Raw genomic sequence first — 20897 nt, forward strand, 5'->3', positions numbered from 1 at the left:
TTTTATGTTTGTGTTTTATTGAACATATGTGATGAACGGATTCAGAAGATTCAGACTATCAAGATGATGGAAGGTATCTTCATTTGTGCTGCTCCTCACTGTCTCAGGTCTTTCCTCAAGAAACCTGACTTTGAATCCCATGTCCATCACCTCCACGCCTCCCTTTTACTACCCGATGCTCCTCTTGATAAAGAAGATGGCAACGACTCTGACCTTCAGACCACAAAGCACCAATCTTCTGCTTCTTCTGACTCCACACTCATGAGAGGTCCCTTAAGATCCCACCAGCAGCAGCAGCCTCCTCTGTTACTACACAGGTCACCTTCCTTGTCAAAGCCACTCTCTCGATTTGGGAGTTACCCTGCAGATAACAACGATAACTCTCGTCCTCCCGGTTTCGAAACCGCTAGTCCTAAACCTGGAATCCGGTTCCCTGACTACCCTCTGCCTATGAATATGATGCAACCACCGCCCACCATGCCCATTCCCAACAATCGTTTGCCTCAGCAGTTTAGCTTTCCGCCTTATCCAACAACTGATGGATCGTCTCAGCAATTCTACAATGGTGCACCTTTTGAGATGACAAGACCTGAAGACAGAACAAGGTTCTGCGCTCGGGTATCAGCAGCAGCAGCAGCCTGCGCCAACGATGAATCTGAGTTTCCAAGGATCTTATCATCCTCAGTCCTCGTGGAATCCTGGTATGGAACCGCCTCAACAGGTTAACCGGGGTAGAGACGCTCAAGGTTTCGGGTGGCAACAAGACAACCGTGATGGCTTTGGGCAGGAGTAGTAACTATTAAGACTTGTTTCAACTCTTCTTCTTCTTGTATGTACTGTTTAAAACTATTTGTCTGAAAGTTTCAAAAAGTGGCTCTCTAATGCTTCTATCTTTAGAACCAATGTCACTCTTCTTGATCAGTGTGAATCTGATTTTGGGTTTTAAGGTTTTTGAAAATGCTATGTGTTGTATGATTGTATTTGCATCAGGTTTGGACCAATATAGTATAAGGCAGTCTGAGTTTTAAGAAAACACATTTGTACTACTAGGTTTATTAGGTATTACTAAGACAAAAACATTTTCAATACTTTATAAAAAAAATGACACATGTCTAAAACGTGTAACACATTGTCGACATTTTGTAAAAAAAACCTATGACAGATGTCTAAAACGTGTTGTTAGACAAAAATGTTTGAATATTAAAATAATATTAATTTTACTCTTAGTAGTACTCAAGCTAGTAGTAATATTTCATTCTTCATAGTAATAATTTTGCAAATTACAACATTTTTTAGTAATACAACCTCAAGAAATTAAATTTAATAGTAATACCAATATGTTTAGACAATTATAGACTGTATATAACACATTGGCAGAAAAAAGTTTCAGAAATTATGTATTTTCTGAAATTCAGCCTATTATGGCATTCCCATCAAGACATTAGTATGGAAGTAGAAGGATGTTTTATATGGAAATCAGAAAATTTCTACCAACTTGAGAATTTAAGAGTATTTTACGTCTAATTTGGCAAATAAACACATATATGAACATATTATCACGTAATATATGAGCTACATCTTCTAAAAATATATAATAAGCAAAAAATATAAACTTCTTAGAAATATGTATAACACATAGTAGTCCAAGGTAATACAAGATAGTAAAAAGTAGTCCTAGTAGTGCTAGTAGTCCATGTACACATTTATATAAATAAAAATATAATATCAAATCTTCAAATTTATATAAAATAATGTATATCTTTCAGCTTCAATAAAAATGTAATTTTGATATTTTTCACAAGATTAAAATGATGTGAATGCATTCATGATCTTAATTAATACATCTATTTAATCAAAAGGTTGTAAGACAGATAAATTATTTATAAAATAAAAACAGTTTGTAAATAATGTTAAAGTTAAAATATAGTTAAATGAACATGAAGAATTTAATTTTGATAATTTTCAAAAATATTAAAAATAATCTGATGCATTCATGCTCCTAATAAATCCATCTATTTAATCAAAAGTTTTTAATACAGATAAATTATTTATAAAATTAAAGCATTTTGTTTAATCATAGTAAAGTTAAAATAGATACAACTGAATTGAAATCCTAAATGATAGATATCTCCATTTGTCTTACTCTTTCTGTAAATACTTGATATCTCCATTTGCCTTTATCTCAGGCCTATACTTGATGTAACTTCCTTTATTGTCAACACATATGACTGTAATGGGAGAAGCCATATAATTCTCTGGAAAAAAATTATGATTAGTTAACCATTTAAAGAATCTAAGTTGTCTAAGATCTTTGGTACATAGTCGTTCCAGTAATACAAGTAATACACTTTCACTTTAGTAATACCAATCGTTCCAGTAGTTCTTATAAATTTTTGCTTTTCTCGATTTAACACTTATAATTGATCAAGAGGGTGTTATACAACCCACAATATCGTCTATCACTATTGTAATGCATTATTATTGTTTAAAACAGTGCAAAATAAGAAGAAATATACAAAATGCCCTTAAACATCCTTTTTCATAACAATATACCTAAAACTTTCATTTTTACCTAAAACTTTAGTTTTTCATCAGTTTAAGGCTTTTTAATCAACTAATAATGTGTTACACAACCCAGATTATCGTCTAACACAATTTTCATATTTTTCTTCTTTCAAAATCGTGTTAAAAATAGAGAACAATACAAAATCTTCTTCAAACATTATTTTAATTTTTCTTTCAAAACTCTCACGATTTTTACAGTAAAATGTTGCTATTTTTCGTTTCACATAATACATAAAAAATAAGTAGTATATTATTATGAGAATTTCGTGGAAAAAAACGTATCAATTTCCTTCAAAAAAACCTTCAAAATCGTCAATGGAGTTAAGAATATGAGAAAAAATTGTTTATGGTTGGGGAAGAGGAACAAGATGGGAGAAAGGAGATAAGAGACGACAGCTGTGGGAAGGAGATAAGTGTATTGGTGTGGGGACCGCCAGGATTGAATTTTGGAGTGAAGTTGACGTAATGTGGGGGGGAAGAGAGAGAGGAGAGAGGAAAATGAGATCTGATTTTGATTTTAATTTTAAAAAATAAAATGGATATAAGATATTAATATAATATTAAGGGTAAGAAGGGGAAGAGAAATATGAGAAAAAAAAGTGTGGCAATTAGAATTTTGGTGTGGCAAAGAGAATAGTATTTTTGAAGGTGTGGCAATGGAGAATACTATCCGTAAATTTGTCATAGTAAACAGAAACCACGCCGTTTTCTGAAGGGCTTCTTGAATTGCAATCCAAACGACCCAGTAAAACGACAAGGTGTGTAAAAGGTGCATTGAATTGGAGGAGGTTAATTGAGTAAATGAACCGAGCTGAAACGCCTTGGTGTTGTGTGGACGTCATCTTCTAATAATAGCTAGTGGGAAAGAGTGACTTCTGTCTACCAACTAACTCATTTATTGCCTTCAATTTTTTTTTTCTTTTTTTCAATGTCATTTTAAACGCCAAAATCAAAATTCAGAATTCTGAATTTTTCTTATATTTATTTATTTTCATTTAACTTTAGGTTCTTTCGGTAATTTGGGAAACAAAGTTTCAGGCAATGAATCATGTCTTAATTTTTTAATCTTCGCACATTTTTGAAAGTATAGATCATTTTGCTAAAATTAAGAGTACACTTCAGAATCAATATATCAAAATAAGACACTAAACATTGTAATCTTATTTACTGCTCCATTATAACTCTAAGTTCAGAAAGCTCTATAACTTTTTTGTTTAATGCAATTTAAGTTTGGTTATTAGTACTTTTTTTTGGGGTCAAATTTTGGTTATTAGTACTAAGAAGAAACCAAAAGTCAAATATTTGGAGATAAATACTAGCTATAATATTACTTGCAAGGGATTATTGAATGTGTGGTTAACCTGAATAAGAGTGCTTACTTACTTTACAACTAGTTTAATGTAGTCTGTATGTGTCTCTACTCCATATCACTGAAATAATTGTCTATTTTAGTTTAAATGTATAATACACTGTATTATAATGCCTATTATGTAAAAGTTTTATTAAAAAAATAATTAGTACAAAACCTTGAAAATATACTGAAAAACTCTAAAGTTACGTTAAATTGAACTGTTTACCATGCATTTTTCACATAGAGCAATGAACAGAATCTGTCATTTTCTCCAGCGAATTAGGATGAACATTGTTAATTTCCGTCACTACAAATTAAACAAGTTAAGTATCGGGCCGTCAAGGCTCATATTACTGAAGACGTCTTTCGGGCCCCTACATATTTGAACTACGCCTCCTTGCCAAATCATGTACTAAGTTCTTACATGATTACGGACTATGTTTTATGTCTTACCCATCTTTCTTCTCATTTTTGGTACTTCTCTTCTTTTTCACACACTAAAATTTGATTATAAATATATTATATGAAACTTACAAGAGATTATTATTACTAATACTATAAAATTAAATTATAAAATATATATTTTTAAAATAATTTCTTTTGAAACATTTATCTTTAAAAATCAGAAAATAATATATAAAAATTTGTCGATTGGTCATATAGAGTTCTGAAAAGCTAATTATACTTATATACCCTTTATTCTAAAATCAATTAAGTTCGGAAAAAAATTTAGAGAGAGATATATTAGATTAATTTTCTATTTTCATTAAATTTAGCATAAAAATATTGTTTTTCTATAATAAGGAAAATCCATTTCTCCAACCTCCGAATCCAGATTACTATAAATATTGATAATTTTGCTTCTCGCACAAATTATATATTTTTCTTTTCTTGTAATTATTTTGACAATGTACATAGAAGTTCAAATCCAAGAACTACAAAATAAAAAACTCGGAACAAAAAGAAAACCACCATTTCAACTATCAAAAAAGTTCCTTATACATAATGTAATGTGTGACACAAGTTATGATTTTTAGTTTGATTAAATTCACCTTTATGCATTAGAGTTCAATCGCGTTGTCATTGATTTGAACGAATATTTAGATAAACCTGCAGATCTTGAAGATTTTGGAGATGGTAATTTGGATCTTGGTGATGATGAAGATGGTTTCTTTCTCCTATTCTTGCTCTTAGTATGAACCTTGGATATACCTACTGGAATTGGTGGCACATCCCTTAGCCTATCTGATATAGTTGGTTGGCTTGAGCTCTGATCAAAATCTGCATTTATAAAAAAATATAGATAATTAATTCCACTAATTAAAAATGTAATTAGAATTGTTCATACATTTCATCATTTTAAATGCAACCATAAACTACCAGTGGATGAAGAAAGGGGCAAGAAAGAATTCGAATGTGTTGCATGACTAAAAGATGATGCTCTTGGAGATAAAGGCTCCACTGCTGCTTTGAATTCACTCATCTTCATCCACAAAAAAATATTAAAATTTTAGATAAACATCAGCAGAAAACAAAATTACCATTAGGTGATATTAAATTTAGATTTTATGGCGTTGACAATTTTTTTTAGATTTTATGGCAAGTAAGCCATAGAGTTGACGGCATACTCCTAATGTGTAGTTTTGGTTTGATTAGTAAAATACTAAAGAGAAAAATATCCTAATTATTTTTCTGAGACAAAAGTAAAAATAAAAACAAATAAAAACCAAACAAAAAGAGAGAGAGAGAGAGAGCTTTACCCATGCAGGAGCACTGCCAGAGGAGCCCTCCCAGCCTACATGAGCCACATGCTTTACTTCTGTTGGGTACCCAATTTCCATATCTATGTCTTTCTCAACTGTTGACTTGACCAAATTATCTTTTATGAATAAATAATTTCATCACTTAGACATCTCTAAGATAATTGGGTGTTCCCATATGGATGAATAAAATGGACGATTGTGGCTTAAAATGAACCGAAAATTTTGTTTTCGGCGTGTAGGGCGTACGTGTACTTCAGAAATGTGACTCATATCATAAGGTTATTTTTATAAGTTACTTCATGTTCAGAACTCACAGATTCTAATTATATGGTATAAAGTTGCAAGAAATTTTGATAAACTATATAAACTAGCTTAATAAGATAAGAAGTAGTTGAAAACATGGTAAAAAGTGTACCAAATATATGAGAGATTGATTTGAAGCTTTTGTAGATTCCCTTCATCTTCATTGTCATTATTAATTGTTGATGCAGATCACTCGCCAACTCCAAATGTTTACAAAATCTGCTTCTATTGTTATAAGCTTAACACAACCACTGTGTCTTATCTATTTCAAAAGTAAGACGAAAAAGAACAAATAAATCTTATTAGAGAAAATGTAAAGAAAGCGAAGGAACTATATATAGCAGGTAAGCAAGGGAAATATATACGTATACAGGTGAAGGCTTATCCCATGGAACAAGATCTATAGCACATTTTGTTTATGAACACTCAAGTGCTCCAACAATCTATGACTATGATCCATCTTATTAAAATATATAGGAACATTAGTAACGACTAACGATGATGCTATTAAAGTTAGAAATACTTAACTTTTACCTAAGAGACAAAATAACTCTCAAAATGACGTACTAATCCCACAATATTTAGCATACATATATGTTATTATTGTGAAGAAATGAAAGAGAGTTTTATTTTGTCAAAAGTAAAGAGAGTTTTCATTTAGTATATACCTGGAAATTACAGAGACTCGCGCTTTTTCATTGTTAATGTGAAGGGCTCTCGTTGAAAAAAAAATATGAGAGAAGCTCTTCCTTCGATTGATGGAGAAAGCCTCTAATTGAAAATACACAAAACATATGCGTCTCACTAAGCGAATTGATAGTATCTTACACTTAAAACCAATTATTCAAAAAGATAGTATCCTGATCCCATATAGGATACACAAGAAAATATCAAGATATAGCCGAATCGTGATGGTAGAGGATGAATGAAGGAAGAAGTACTGCTTGATCGGGCAAGATTTAAGAAAGTGGGGAACCATGACACTACTTGTATGTTAATAATTTATTTAACAAAAGATTCTTAGTCTATTATCTTAAGAATGTTTCAGAAAAATATATAAACATTGCCTGGTCGTGATACTAACATATAGAACACCGTAATACGTGGAAGGCATTGATTTAGTTTTCAATTTTTATCATTCTTATATAAGTTTTACGGATGATTTGTGTTTGAAGATTCCATCATTCAGCGATTTTATTGATAAAAGGAAAACTAACACTTTCTGTCAGTTATCTTGTTTCGTTTATCTTAATTAGGTTGATTTTGAATTTTTGATTATGCGGCTGGAATTAATATAGGTTTTATAAATAACCATACATCATCGTTCATTGTGAAAATGAGTTCTTTAGTAATTTAATGTCTTTCTAGTTGACCAACCCCAAAATGTATTGTCCCACTTCTTTCTATACCAATAGTGTATTATAAACATATAATAGCAGCAAATTGGTAATTTCCTTAGAAAGTTTAGTAAAATATAGGATTTGGAGCAGTAAGATAGTCAATGGCCACAACTGTATAATGCATGCATATTGAGTTAAACAATGCAACTTTCGCAGATTTGTTCAACACACGCTTTGTGTGTTTTACCTTTCTTCGATTCCTCAATAGTTATAATGTTTGTTAGCTGTATACACAAACAATGACCATGCAATGTGCAATTCTATTTTAAATACAATGAAAGGTTGAAGCCTGTAATTTAGGATAATTTCGAAAACTGTAGACGCAATATGTAAAAAATAACCGATAAAGACAAGTGCAAGAGACTGTTGAAAGAGGTTTATATGTATTGTAAGGTGAAGGGATGATATGTCCTAAAACAATTCTAAAAAGAGAGAAAAACTCTAGCGAGTGAGGACTATGGTTTTATACAAACGGTCAAGGAATATAAACGCTCTATGTGATTGACTTGCAATATCTAGCTTTTGTTCCAAAGTGTGAAATATTAGAAACTTATTATATTATATGTAACTCGTAAATATTGTATTGAGATGGGCTAATTTGACCTAGTCTAATCTGGTCTTGGTTATCGTTCTGTTAGGTACAGCTATGATTTCTCATGGCTACGACTAACAAAAAGGAGTTATCTGAACGATGCTAGTCTTAGTTTTATACATATATAAGATTCCAGAGTATAAACTAATTTATTATTGATCAGTCAGATTTATAATTTTTTTCTTCTCTGCAAAATATCTACATCTTAATAAGTCGCATGAGAAGTATGTTTTTTTATTTTACCAAAAAGTATGTTGTTTACCTTTCTCAAAAAAATATGTGACCAAAAAAATATGTTTTTTACACATGTGTTTGTGGCATAGAGCTAATATAAAGAGATCAGTTATTCTCTACCTCAGATGACTAGATTCGAATACAGAATTTTCAATTTGTATTTGGTTTATTGAAAATGAGTATTTGTAATTTCAAGTACTTGCTAAGAAATGGCGGACTTGCAAATTATTTATTTTACTTTATTATTTACTACTTGTAAATTACTTGATAATTTTTGGTAAGTTATTTGATAATTTACTGGAATTTAAAACTAAATAACTTTATTATTAGAAAGAACATTTCATTATTTATTTTACGTTCTAGTCAATTTTGGAAAATATATATAAAAAGGAAAGATCCAATATAGTTATATAAATATAACATTTATGATTAGTTCACTAGGAAATTGAAATATAAACAAATTATTTTACTATGATTTAGAAAATATATATTTTTCTTTAGTAGAAATGAATAACAAGGCAAATAAGACTAAATAATTATTTTATTACTTAATACTTGTCTTGTAGTTTTAAGTAATTTAAATAGACTATTCGATATTCGAATTGATCAAACCAAATATTCAATTTTATGAGTCATATAATAATTTTTTTAACTGATCATATAATTATTTTTATTGTAATATTTTATACTTGTCTTATATTTTTAAGTAATTCAAATAGTACTTTTATTTTGATACTTGATATTTGTCTTATATTTTTAAGTAATTTAAATAGACTATTCGACTTGGTCAAACCAAATATCTAATTTTACAAGCAAGTTATATTGTAATTCTGTATTTTTCTTTTTAAAAAATGGTGAAATATGTGGGTGTGCAACAAAACATAAAAGTGCTTTTAAAAAATAAATAAAAACAAAAACAATTCGTGTAATATATATACACGTAAGGTAAAAATCAAAATCGAAATTTCTACTTTAAATCGCTACAGGGTAACTTCGATGGTTCTCGTATCCGAGACCTAAAGAAGTAAACCAAAGTGAAAACAACAAGAAGCGCAACACCGGAGACGCCACAGATGATACTAGCCGCAAGAAACACGTGCCTCATCACGTGATCACGTCTGTTCATAGCTCCATCACGCCACCACGAGTCATCACCGTCGTCTGCCTCCGAAGCTTTTGAGAGGAGCTGAGAAGGAGGAGGAGAATGGGAATCTCCGAAGAAGGACATCATTTTACCGGGAGGTGAATGAGATTCAGTCGGTGGTGAGCTGAACTGGTACTGTAGGCCATGATCGGAAGGTCGTAAGCCTTCCGCAAGTGACTTTCCTGAGAAGATGAATGATACAGTGAACGTGAAGAGCAAGGTCGATCTGACGCGGTTTAAGGGAAGAGCCATGTGAAGGGAGAGTTTTTTTTTTCCTCGTCAAACTAATAAAGTGGTGATGTTGATGAGCTCAAACGACACCGTCTTGTTATGTGGATTCGTAATAAATAGTTTGGTGTGACATGACAAAGAAGATACCACCAAGTCACCCACTCACATAATCGACAAGATTAGGTCATGATGATCTTTTTGTTTCCTTCATTAACAAGAAATCAAGATTTGTAACAAAAAAAACACTCATCTCATTTGACTAATTTACTTATAGATTCATTATTGAGTTCTTTAGTTTACTATTAAGTACTACATGTTCAAATTTCACAATACATATAACGTTTCCTTAATAATGAGAAACGGAACTCGCAGAAGATGAATTAGATAGCAACAACCCATATGCGATTGCGAGTATCTAGTTTCATTAATATGGCTTATGGACTAAAAAGGTCATAAGGTCCATCCATGGGACGAGGCCCACTAATATTCTATTCATAATACTCCCCCCTCACATGGTCAGATTACCAAATGTTTGAAGAGTTTTGAGAAGTTAGTTCACAAAGCGTTTGATGTCTAAGCAGAACTTGCAGGAACATCCTCATCAGAAGGAGGCTGCATTGGTCTTTTAGCTCTTGGTGGTGGCTGTGGCTTTGGTGGCGGTGGTGGAGGTCTCTTTGGTTTCACCTTATTGACTTCCTCAGATTCAACTTCAAACTGTATATGATGACACAAACAGTGGCGTTAAGAAGAACATTTGCAAACGCATAAAAAACGAGAGTTGAAAACAAGGATATCAAACCTTGTAACCACAGCCTGCCACACATGCGTGAAAGCATTCCTGAATTTTATAAAACAGAGGACATGTAAAAACAAGCTAGATACGGTATAACTGTTCAGTCTACTCCTCTGCTAAGAAAATGTCTTTGTTTAAAATACCATACCTCAGAGTAGCTGGCAGCTCCAGGAGAACGATCTATATAAGCACTCCATTGTCGGTCTTTCAGCACAGGGTCTTTGTAGCATATCTCACTGCAATCTGATACACCTGTAAAAAGCACACTATTACACCAATTCATTAACTTGGAATTAAAACCTGTAAAAGAGAGGAGATGTCTTCTTCATGAACATATATATACATAGCGAGGACAGATGTTTCTGCTCCTCAAGTCATTATGGATTTTCAAAGATAGAGAAATGCTTACAATCTTCCCATGAGTCACTATCGGCATCACATCCCTTCTTGCAGAATACTCTCCCTACAACATGGATTCATGGTAATCATCAGTGCCTAAACTGATGTGATGATAAGGCGTAACCAAAAAAAAAAAGAAGGATTTCTATAATCCGGAGAGAGTGTTTATACTAGACAGAAACATCCAAAACCAAGCCCTTTTACTAAGTATAAATATTTGTGATATACTAGTTCACAGAAGCGACATCAATGCAGAAGCATCACTTTATCATTTTTCTTCCTCCTATTAAACATCCTCCTCATAAATACATGATAGAAAAGTTCAAACAACTCTGCATAACCACCCCCTTTTACTTATAAATCGGTGGCACATTCTACAAGTTACATCAATAAAAAAAGAAGCAAGACGGTATTCTTTTTCACACTTGCAACTACCACAATGAGCTGTCTCTGGCACCAATCTTAACCAAAGAATGTAGACTAATGGACTTCTGAATCATCCATCATCCTCATCCATCATCCATCATCCATCATCCATCATCCATCATCCATATACTAGAAATCTAATCAACAATCAAAATCAATCGTAATCATTTCATAGCTAAAGAAATCAAAACAAACGAGCCAACAACATAGAACATAGTAGATCGGATCACATCAATTGAATTGAATTCAGAGAGAGACTTACATGGAATCTGCGTAAGAGCTGCATACTTATGCGTGCATTGACTCCCACACGGCGGCGGCGTCCATTGCTGCGGTATCATCTCTCTCTCTCTCTCTCCCTCCGCCTCCACTCTCCGTTTGCCGAAAATATCGCCGAAGCCAAAGAAAAAAAGGAAAAAAGAGCTGGGGACTTTGTTTTTATATTAAGGGTGTTTTCGTCATATTAAAAGTCCAAGCGCCCTTATAATCTAACCGGTCGGTTTCCATCACATTGCCTGAAACCGGTTATTTAATCGAGCCGGTTCGTTCCATAAATAACAAGCCGACTCTCCCTTTTATAAACACACACACTCGAGGCCGTCTCAGTCTCCTTTCCTCTTCGTTCTTTCGCTCGAGAGCAGTGTCCGTTTGTGCGCTCTCTCAGATGGAAATGGAGTATAATAACAACGAATACGAAGAACAGGATCCGACTTACATCGAGGAAGACGACGATGAGGAGATCACCCAGGAAGACGCGTGGGCCGTTATCTCTGCGTATTTTGAGGAGAAAGGTCTCGTTCGTCAGCAGCTCGATTCCTTCGACGAGTTTATCCAGAACACTATGCAAGAGATCGTCGATGAGTCCTCTGATATCGAGATCCGTCCTGAGTCTCAGCACAATCCTGGCCAACAATCCGATTTCGCCGAGGTTGCTTTTAGCTGCTTACCTTCCTTCCTCGTTTTTTTCATTTCTAGGGTTTCTAAGGAAGGGGGGGGGATTGAACGTCTGTGCTGGTTTTATCGTGTTTGTGGCGGTTTTGAGCTGTTTTGGATTTAGCTTGTACAGTTTTTGTTGTAATTAGGGTTTTACTTATTGAGTAGCTGATGTGATTGATGTTCAGTTACCTTAGTTTTGAATGCTTGAGCTATTGATTTTGAAGGTGTATGTACAGTGGTTTTGAGTATTGCGTGAAGCTCTAATCAGTTTTAGGACTAAGTAAATGTGTTTGGTATCTTATATTTATGCAGATAGTCTATTTTAGCTTGTACAGTGTTGATGCGATTATTAGTGTTTGCGCTTCTCGATTAGCTGTGATCTCATTGATATCTCGAGATCACTTTTGTATTCTATGCTTGAGCTCTTCGTTTTCTCAAGGTGGATTTTTCAGTTGTTTTGAATGTTGTGGTGAAGCTCAGTTCAGTTTTGGCACTATGAAAAGGTGTGTGGTTGATAAAACTTTATTTTTCCTGCAGACAATCTACAAGATTAGTTTTGGACAGATTTATCTGAGTAAACCTATGATGACGGAATCTGATGGAGAGACTGCCACCTTGTTCCCTAAGGCTGCAAGGTTGAGAAACCTCACCTACTCGGCTCCTCTCTATGTCGATGTTAGTAAGAGAGTTATAAAGAAAGGGCATGATGGTGAGGAAGTTACAGAGACGCAGGATTTCACCAAAGTTTTCATTGGGAAGGTTCGTGAACTTCTTTTTTTTTTTTTATGTGTAGAAGATGTAATGAGCTGCATCATCTGTATGGTTCTGACTGTGTTATTCTTTTATTTTATTTTTTTCCTAGGTTCCCATCATGCTGCGGTCTAGTTACTGTACCTTGTTTCAGAACTCTGAGAAAGATTTGACAGAGCTTGGAGAATGTCCTTATGATCAGGGCGGATACTTTATTATTAATGGCAGTGAAAAGGTTCTGATTGCTCAGGAGAAGATGAGTACGAACCATGTTTATGTTTTCAAGAAGCGACAGCCAAATAAGTATGCATATGTTGGTGAAGTCCGTTCCATGGCTGAGAACCAAAATAGGCCTCCCAGCACAATGTTTGTGCGTATGCTTGCTCGTGCTAGTGCGAAAGGGGTAAGATACGCTAATAGTCATAACTTTTACAATATCCTTTCTCAATATTTGTTTTGTAAATTCTAGAGTAAGATACAAAATTTGCGTTCTATGTGGTAAATGGATGCAGGGTTCATCTGGCCAGTATATCCGGTGTACTCTACCATACATTAAAGTGGAAATTCCTATTATAATAGTGTTTCGCGCCTTGGGATTTGTTGCTGATAAGGACATATTGGAACATATTTGCTATGATTTTGCCGACAATCAGATGATGGAGTTGCTCAGGCCTTCCTTGGAAGAAGCTTTCGTTATTCAAAATCAGCTGGTATCCACTGTTTCTTTATTTGGTTAATCAATTTTTATTCTGGCTTTATCATCTTTGGTGGTTAAGGATATATCCTGCAATTAGTTGATAACCTTCATATTGCTTCAGGTTGCACTTGACTATATTGGGAAACGTGGTGCACCCTTGGGCACCCCCAAGGAAAAGAGGATAAAGTATGTGATCATTTGAACCAATTGACTTGGCTGCTATGATCTAAGATATCAACTATTTTGATGTTGATACTGGAGGTTTGCAATTGCAATATTATCATTGCAGGTATGCAAGAGATATCCTTCAGAGAGAAATGCTTCCTCATGTAGGAGTTGGGGAGTTTTGTGAGACGAAGAAAGCTTACTATTTTGGGTAAGCAGTATTCAGCTCATTCGTGTTGGTTGAGATTTCATATGTTTTTGTGTTGCTCATACTATGCAATAACCCCCTCAGGTATATCGTACACCGGCTGCTGCTTTGTGCACTTGGCCGAAGGCCAGAAGATGATAGGGATCATTATGGTAACAAAAGGCTGGATCTTGCTGGTCCTTTACTTGGAGGACTCTTTAGAATGGTTTGCTATCGGCCCCAATCATGCATTATTGAGAAATTTTGAAGAATTTGAAGTATCATTTTAGTGGATCCCTTATTGACTTAACATCTTTTTGAATGCAGCTTTTCAGAAAGCTAACGAGGGATGTGAGATCTTATGTTCAGAAGGTCTCTTACATAGCTGCTCTTTCTTGAGTCGAGAACTTTAGTTCTAGTTTTTATTCCGTGTTTGGAAGTCTAATTCATGTCGTTTTAACAGTGTGTTGACAATGGCAAAGAAGTCAATCTTCAATTTGCCATTAAGGCTAAAACAATTACCTCTGGCCTGAAATATTCTCTTGCTACTGGAAACTGGGGCCAGGCAAACGCTGCTGGTACAAGAGCTGGAGTGTCTCAGGTTAAGATATTTATTTATTTGTTTCTTCCTTTTCCAGCTCAGATTATTTCGGTTCTAAAAATTCTTTACTTACACCAGGTTTTAAATCGGTTAACATATGCTTCCACTTTGTCACATTTGAGGCGTCTCAATTCTCCTATTGGGCGTGAAGGTAAGGGCCCTCGTTCTTTTCCTGCACTTATGTGCTGTGTCACTTTATCTGTTAGTACAGTTCGTGTATGTTAGTCATAGTTCAGTTTAATTATTCACATCCTTGCAAGTTAGTTTGGCTTGTAGTTCTCGTTTTCCACTTGAATGCTAAACGAGTCTTATATGGCAGGAAAATTGGCGAAACCAAGACAACTGCACAACTCACAGTGGGGTATGATGTGCCCTGCTGAAACACCTGAAGGACAGGTATAATTGTTGCATATATAGAAATAAGAATATTTTGGGTTTCAGTTACTTCAACTGCTTATTCCTTATTATGGCTTTGCTTTTCCAGGCTTGTGGCTTAGTGAAAAACTTGGCGCTCATGGTCTACATTACAGTTGGGTCAGCTGCTTATCCCATCTTGGAATTCTTGGAAGAATGGGGGACTGAGAATTTTGAGGTCTGTAGCACTTCACAGTTAGTTTCTTACTCCATCTCTGTTACTTTGTTTCGAGTACTCAAGGTCTTTAACTTGATTGCAGGAAATCTCTCCATCAGTTATACCCCAAGCCACAAAAATCTTTGTCAATGGAATGTGGGTTGGAGTTCATCGAGATCCTGACATGTTGGTGAAAACTTTGAGACGTTTGAGAAGAAGGGTAAGCATGCAGTTTCTTTCCCGTTCCAAATATTTTAGCCACTAAATTGGAACGTTTTGTAGAAGTGATATATTACGTTTACACTTGCAGGTTGATGTTAACACTGAAGTTGGCGTTGTTAGAGATATTCGTCTGAAAGAGCTCCGGATATACACTGATTATGGTCGTTGTAGTCGTCCCTTGTTTATTGTGGATAACCAGAGGCTGTTAATAAAGAAGAAAGATATCTATGCTCTGCAACAAAGGGTAAATTTCTAGTCTTCTGCTCTCAAAATACCTTTCGTTAATAACTTGATTGTACCAACATTCTTTTTTTAACGCAGGAAAGTGCAGAAGAAGATGGTTGGCATCATCTAGTTGCAAAGGGGTTTATAGAATACATTGACACAGAGGAAGAGGAGACTACTATGATATCCATGACTATTAATGTGAGTAATAGAATGTTTGAAGATTGAATTGAAGATGTGAATAAATGCACTTTTCGCCTAGTCATTTGCACAGAAAACTCAATCCTAGTTTTGTTTCAGGATCTGGTTCAAGCTAGACTCCGTCCCGATGAGGCATATTCTGAAACTTACACACATTGTGAGATTCACCCTTCTTTGATATTGGGCGTTTGTGCTTCGATTATACCATTTCCCGACCATAATCAGGTTTTTATCTCTTCAATTGACTTGTCTATAAAAAGCAATTTAGTTATGTAAATTCAATTTTATGCTGACTATCTCGTGTACTTTTTTCTGCCATTTCTGCGTTTTTTTTTTTGAATTTAGTCACCCCGTAATACATATCAATCTGCTATGGGAAAGCAAGCGATGGGAATATATGTCACCAATTACCAATTTCGCATGGTATGTTCTAGGCTCTTAATTTGTGGCCTTTCGGTCTTTCCCTGCCATTTCTTACATGCTTTAATGATACTGTTACCATTTTTCTGTCAACCAGGATACCTTAGCATATGTCCTCTATTACCCTCAAAAGCCTCTGGTCACCACAAGAGCTATGGAGCATCTTCACTTTAGGCAACTTCCAGCAGGAATTGTGAGTTAATTTGCTTGAAGTCTTTCAGCATCCAGCTTTTATTCTTCTATCAGTTCTCTCAAATGTTGTTTTTCTCTTCTTGTGTAGAATGCTATTGTTGCCATTTCTTGCTATTCTGGATATAATCAGGAAGATTCTGTCATCATGAATCAGTCTTCAATAGATCGTGGTTTCTTTAGATCCTTGTTCTTTCGGTCTTACAGGTGAGTGTATCATATATGTGGGCATTTTCTTTTGGTAGTTCCATTTATTTATACTGCAATCTCCTTCTGTGGGTAGAGATGAAGAGAAAAAAATGGGGACGCTTGTCAAAGAAGACTTTGGGCGCCCTGACAGGGCAAGTACAATGGTAAGTCATAATTTGACACTTGCGGCTAATATATTTATGTGGTGCTTATTATTAGTGGTGTTTAACACTTTATTGTTTCTGCTGCAGGGTATGCGACATGGTTCGTATGAGAAGCTGGACGATGATGGTCTTGCACCTCCTGTAAGTATAAAATTTATTGGTACTTAGTTGTTACATCTGATCTGATTAGGCGATTGATTTAAGAATGTGTATCATTTGGGGTATAGGGTACTAGAGTTTCAGGTGAAGATGTAATCATTGGGAAAACCACTCCAATATCTCAAGACGAGGCTCAAGGTCAATCATCGCGATATACTAGACGTGATCACAGTATAAGCTTGCGACATAGTGAAACCGGAATGGTGGATCAGGTAACTTTTGGTATTTCCTTGCAGTTTAGTTTCAGGACAGATCATATCTTTGTTTAGACATAAACCTGGGGTTCTGAAAGTTCTCTATTCTTGTACCTTTTGAACTTCTCTTGTAGGTGTTATTGACCACAAATGCAGATGGCTTAAGGTTCGTGAAAGTGAGGGTTAGATCCGTTCGTATACCTCAGATTGGAGACAAATTTAGTAGTAGACATGGTCAGAAAGGAACCGTTGGCATGACGTACACACAGGAGGACATGCCTTGGACAATTGAAGGAGTAACTCCTGATATCATCGTGAACCCGCATGCTATTCCGTCTCGGATGACAATTGGTCAGCTTATCGAGTGCATCATGGGGAAAGTGGCAGCGCACATGGGAAAAGAAGGAGATGCGACTCCTTTTACAGATGTCACGGTAACTTACAATGTTCCCTTAGCTGCTCTCGGTTAGTTGTGACTTGGTATAAATTTGACCATTGCGGTGGTTTTCAGGTGGATAACATAAGCAAAGCGCTCCATAAGTGTGGCTACCAAATGCGTGGCTTTGAGAGGATGTACAATGGGCACACGGGCAGACCACTCACAGCTATGATATTCCTTGGACCAACATACTACCAGAGGTTGAAGCATATGGTTGATGACAAGATTCACTCGCGTGGACGAGGTCCTGTGCAGATCTTAACAAGACAGCCAGCTGAAGGGCGGTCTCGGGATGGTGGTCTGCGATTTGGAGAAATGGAGCGTGATTGCATGATTGCGCATGGTGCTGCAAATTTCTTGAAGGAGAGACTGTTCGATCAGAGCGATGCGTATAGGGTGCATGTGTGTGAAACCTGTGGGCTCATTGCCATTGCAAACCTGAAGAAGAATTCTTTTGAATGCAGAGGCTGCAAGAACAAAACAGATATTGTTCAGGTAAGTTACCAAACTTTGTTTAGACATTATTTTGAATGCTCATTTGTCTTTATGCCATTTCCTCTTAAATGTTTATCACAGGTTCACATTCCATATGCTTGCAAGCTGCTTTTTCAAGAGCTTATGTCGATGGCGATTGCTCCAAGGATGCTTACCAAAGGGCTTAAATCAGCTAAAGGCAGAAAGTGAGAGGAGCTTTGCTCTCTGTTTTTTCGGTAGAACATTGTGAGCTTTTCGTGTTCTCTTTTGCCAGTATCTTTATAACGAAACCAAACTACGAATTCGTGTATCGTTTATTTGCACTTCTGAAATTAGAAACTAGAGAGGTATACTCTCATGTTTAAGGAAATAGCAACACAACTTTTGTCTTTGGACATGAGAAGTTCTTAAAGCTGAAACTGATTTGAGAAAAAGAAAGTGTACATTCCTGCTTGGTCTTAGTCTTGCTCTGGCCTAAAACATAATGACTTCCAACAAGAAAGATGATGAGAAAGTCTTTTAAATGCTTCAGTAGAGAAGATGTGATCACTTCCCAATGAATCAAATGTCTAAAAATCTATTTTTATCATCACCATTCTTCTTCAAATCTATTTCGTCTCTGCTCTGGAACAGAATGCTCAATCGCTTATGCTGCCTTTTGAAATTTCATCCACTTTGAGTCTGTTGCAGTTGCAGATAGAGAGAACCACACTGAACTGCACACAAAAAGTTTTTTGAGGGTTTAAGGTTCAAAATTTTATGAGACAAAAGAATGAAGTTCAAATTGAATTTTAACCGAAAATTAAGGTCTAATTTGAAAATATCAAAAACCTTTTTAAAAACATTGAAACATCAAACATGTTAGTTCAGTTGTTGTTCAGAACCGAACTTTACGAACTAAAACCAGAGTCTCCGCCGCATTTCACCACCGGAAACAATGAACATACTCCGACGAATCCCAACGAATCTGTTCACAAGCAGATACTACTACACAAACAGAGTAAAAAAGACGACCCTCTACTCCAAAATCAGCCCTTTAGGAAACCCTAAATCAAGCGTCTACCCAGAACTCCAGAACTGGGTTCACTCCGGCAACAAAGTCTCCGTCGCCGAGCTCATCCGCATCGTCCACGATCTCCGCAAACGCAAACGCTTCCTCCACGCCCTCGAGGTTCCCCTCTCCCCCTCCCTCTCTCTCTCCAAAAGCAACAACCTTTCTCTCTAAAACCCTTTTTAATCTCCTCCCAAACAGGTCTCGAAATGGATGAACGAGACGGGCGTATGCATCTTCTCCCCGACGGAACACGCCGTCCACCTCGACCTCGTGGGCAGAGTCCACGGCTTCGTCTCCGCGGAAGCCTACTTCGAGAACCTCAAGGAGCAGCACAAGAACGACAAGACTCACGGAGCGATGCTCAACTGCTACGTCAGGCAGCAGGACGTGGAGAAGTCTCTTTCGCATTTCGAGAAGATGAAGGAGTTGGGCTACGCTTCTTCCTCTCTTACTTACAACAACATCATGTGTCTCTACACCAACATTGGCCAGCACGTGAAGGTTCCTTGTGTGTTTGATGAGATGAAGGAAGAGAATGTCGCTCCTGATAATTATAGTTTTAGGTTATGTATTAATGCTTTTGGTGTTATGTCTGATTTTGAGAAGATCGGTGAGATCTTACGGGAGATGGAGACGGTGGATTGGAACACTTACGCTGTTGCTGCGAAGTTCTATATCGATTGTGGGGACCGTGATAAGGCCGTTGAGCTTTTGAGATTGTCTGAAAGTAGACTGGAGGGTAAAGATGGGGAAGGGTACAATCATCTCATTACGCTTACGCTAGGTTAGGTGACAAGGGAGAGGTGTTGAGGCTATGGGGTTTGGAGAAAGAAGCTTGTAAGAGACGTATCAATCAAGACTATCTTACGGTGTTGCAGTCGCTTGTGAAGATTGATGCTTTGAAAGAAGCTGAGGAAGTGGTTAGGGAATGGGAATCATCGTCAGGGACTGTTACGATTTTCGGGTCCCTAGCGTCGTGATTCGTGGTTACGTTGGGAAAGGTATGGAGGAGAAAGCAGAAGCGTTGCTTGAAGATCTTGTGAAGAGAGGGAAAGGTACTGCCCCTGATTCTTGGGGGCTTGTGGCTGCTGCTTACGTTGAAAAGGGTGGTTTGGATAATGCTTACAAGTGTTTGAAGACGGCTTTAGATGTAGGAGTGGGGAAGAGGAAATGGAGACCTGGGGTGAAGGTGGTGACAGGTGTTTTGAGTTGGGTTGGGGTGAAGGGAGCTTGAGAGAAGTAGAAAGCTTTGTTGCGTCTCTTAGGAAGTGTATGGGTGTGAGCTTGAGAGAGATGTATCATGCTCTCGTCAAGGCTGATATTAGAGAAGGTGGAAGCAACGTTGACACTCTGTTGCAGCGTATGAAAGAGGACAAGATTGAAAGCGATGAAGAAACCATGGCGATTCTCAGCACAAAGAAGTCACTGCTGAGAGTTTGTTGTTCTTCTTCTTACTATGCGTTTTTGACATGTACTCAAGATATGAGTTTTGCTTCAACGGCCTAATAGTTGATACCACTGTCACAGAATCTTTATGTTGGTCGAGAATCCTCTGTTCCTGTTCAATTGTCACTTGCTCTTATATTGAACTAACAGAGGAACACTATTTGGATATATTTTTATTGAAGTTTATATTCACTCTGTAACAATTTATGATCCATACAAAACGAATTACACCCAGCAACGAAAAGACAAATTTGGATTGAATTGTATTATATATCAACAAATATAAAGACTGCTCTAGCTCTTTCATTTTACTTATAATATAAGATATTTCTATATTCCGTATCTTCTCGTGTCTCGTTTTAGAATACTATCAGATACTATTTGTAAGACCGTTGTCTCCTCGATATGTAGCC

At 36.1% G+C, this 20897-nt stretch overlaps 5 protein-coding genes and 1 pseudogene across 5 annotated transcripts; 3 read left to right on the forward strand and 3 right to left on the reverse strand.

Annotated features, from left to right (window-relative positions):
• LOC130501201 (E3 ubiquitin-protein ligase HAKAI homolog) lies at nucleotides 1-898 on the forward strand (annotated as a pseudogene).
• A 4072-nt stretch (nucleotides 899-4970) lies between these two features.
• On the reverse strand, nucleotides 4971-6980 carry LOC108853404 (CRIB domain-containing protein RIC11-like). The gene is made up of 5 exons (XM_018626818.2): nucleotides 6651-6980; nucleotides 6095-6244; nucleotides 5677-5774; nucleotides 5297-5399; nucleotides 4971-5197 (listed from the first exon to the last, which is right to left on the reverse strand). Exons 2-5 carry the CDS (start codon nucleotides 6150-6152, stop codon nucleotides 4971-4973), a joined length of 486 nt encoding a protein of 161 aa, XP_018482320.1. The 5' UTR covers nucleotides 6153-6244; nucleotides 6651-6980.
• Nucleotides 6981-9151: 2171 nt separating this feature from the next.
• On the reverse strand, nucleotides 9152-9833 carry LOC130501198 (uncharacterized). The gene has a single exon (XM_056996080.1). It carries the CDS (start codon nucleotides 9602-9604, stop codon nucleotides 9176-9178), a length of 429 nt encoding a protein of 142 aa, XP_056852060.1. The 5' UTR covers nucleotides 9605-9833; the 3' UTR covers nucleotides 9152-9175.
• A 121-nt stretch (nucleotides 9834-9954) lies between these two features.
• On the reverse strand, nucleotides 9955-11612 carry LOC130501199 (uncharacterized). The gene is made up of 5 exons (XM_056996081.1): nucleotides 11464-11612; nucleotides 10786-10839; nucleotides 10525-10628; nucleotides 10383-10421; nucleotides 9955-10297 (listed from the first exon to the last, which is right to left on the reverse strand). The coding sequence occupies exons 1-5, from the start codon at nucleotides 11540-11542 to the stop codon at nucleotides 10157-10159; spliced, it is 417 nt and encodes a 138-aa protein (XP_056852061.1). The 5' UTR covers nucleotides 11543-11612; the 3' UTR covers nucleotides 9955-10156.
• Nucleotides 11613-11796: 184 nt separating this feature from the next.
• Nucleotides 11797-18379, forward strand: LOC130494367 (DNA-directed RNA polymerase II subunit 2-like). The gene is made up of 25 exons (XM_056996079.1): nucleotides 11797-12129; nucleotides 12675-12896; nucleotides 13000-13290; nucleotides 13400-13597; nucleotides 13706-13770; nucleotides 13874-13960; nucleotides 14042-14162; nucleotides 14264-14308; nucleotides 14400-14537; nucleotides 14616-14688; nucleotides 14857-14933; nucleotides 15022-15129; nucleotides 15212-15328; nucleotides 15419-15574; nucleotides 15652-15756; nucleotides 15856-15981; nucleotides 16102-16179; nucleotides 16274-16369; nucleotides 16457-16572; nucleotides 16649-16718; nucleotides 16806-16859; nucleotides 16946-17089; nucleotides 17206-17505; nucleotides 17583-18005; nucleotides 18087-18379. Exons 1-25 carry the CDS (start codon nucleotides 11866-11868, stop codon nucleotides 18192-18194), a joined length of 3582 nt encoding a protein of 1193 aa, XP_056852059.1. The 5' UTR covers nucleotides 11797-11865; the 3' UTR covers nucleotides 18195-18379.
• Nucleotides 18380-18831: 452 nt separating this feature from the next.
• On the forward strand, nucleotides 18832-20544 carry LOC108849684 (pentatricopeptide repeat-containing protein At4g21705, mitochondrial). The gene is given in 5 exon segments (XM_018623273.2): nucleotides 18832-19155; nucleotides 19237-19810; nucleotides 19813-19983; nucleotides 19986-20255; nucleotides 20258-20544. Coding segments are annotated over 5 exon segments (1536 nt in total). The 5' UTR covers nucleotides 18832-18921.
• Nucleotides 20545-20897: the final 353 nt, after the last annotated feature.

Source organism: Raphanus sativus, unplaced genomic scaffold, assembly GCF_000801105.2.
Source record: "Raphanus sativus cultivar WK10039 unplaced genomic scaffold, ASM80110v3 Scaffold0119, whole genome shotgun sequence".
In the NCBI taxonomy this organism is placed as follows: Eukaryota; Viridiplantae; Streptophyta; class Magnoliopsida; order Brassicales; family Brassicaceae; genus Raphanus; species Raphanus sativus.

What these genes read in the sequence shown, in the direction of transcription:
- LOC130501199 (XM_056996081.1), bottom strand. Translation starts at nt 11,542, where the DNA reads ATGATACCGCAGCAATGGACGCCGCCGCCGTGTGGGAGTCAATGCACG. An exon ending in TAGTGACTCATGGGAAGATT is followed by an intron (nt 10,629 to 10,785) that starts GTAAGCATTTCT and finishes TGCTTTTTACAG; the next exon opens with GTGTATCAGATTGCAGTGAG. An exon ending in GAGCTGCCAGCTACTCTGAG is followed by an intron (nt 10,422 to 10,524) that starts GTATGGTATTTT and finishes TATAAAATTCAG; the next exon opens with GAATGCTTTCACGCATGTGT.
- LOC108853404 (XM_018626818.2), bottom strand. Translation starts at nt 6,152, where the DNA reads ATGACAATGAAGATGAAGGGAATCTACAAAAGCTTCAAATCAATCTCT. An exon ending in ATCAATCTCTCATATATTTG is followed by an intron (nt 5,775 to 6,094) that starts GTACACTTTTTA and finishes TCAAGTCAACAG; the next exon opens with TTGAGAAAGACATAGATATG. An exon ending in CTGGCAGTGCTCCTGCATGG is followed by an intron (nt 5,400 to 5,676) that starts GTAAAGCTCTCT and finishes TTGTGGATGAAG; the next exon opens with ATGAGTGAATTCAAAGCAGC.
- LOC130494367 (XM_056996079.1), top strand. Translation starts at nt 11,866, where the DNA reads ATGGAAATGGAGTATAATAACAACGAATACGAAGAACAGGATCCGACT. An exon ending in CATTTCCCGACCATAATCAG is followed by an intron (nt 15,982 to 16,101) that starts GTTTTTATCTCT and finishes TTTTGAATTTAG; the next exon opens with TCACCCCGTAATACATATCA. An exon ending in GGCAACTTCCAGCAGGAATT is followed by an intron (nt 16,370 to 16,456) that starts GTGAGTTAATTT and finishes CTTCTTGTGTAG; the next exon opens with AATGCTATTGTTGCCATTTC.
- LOC130501198 (XM_056996080.1), bottom strand. Translation starts at nt 9,604, where the DNA reads ATGGCTCTTCCCTTAAACCGCGTCAGATCGACCTTGCTCTTCACGTTC.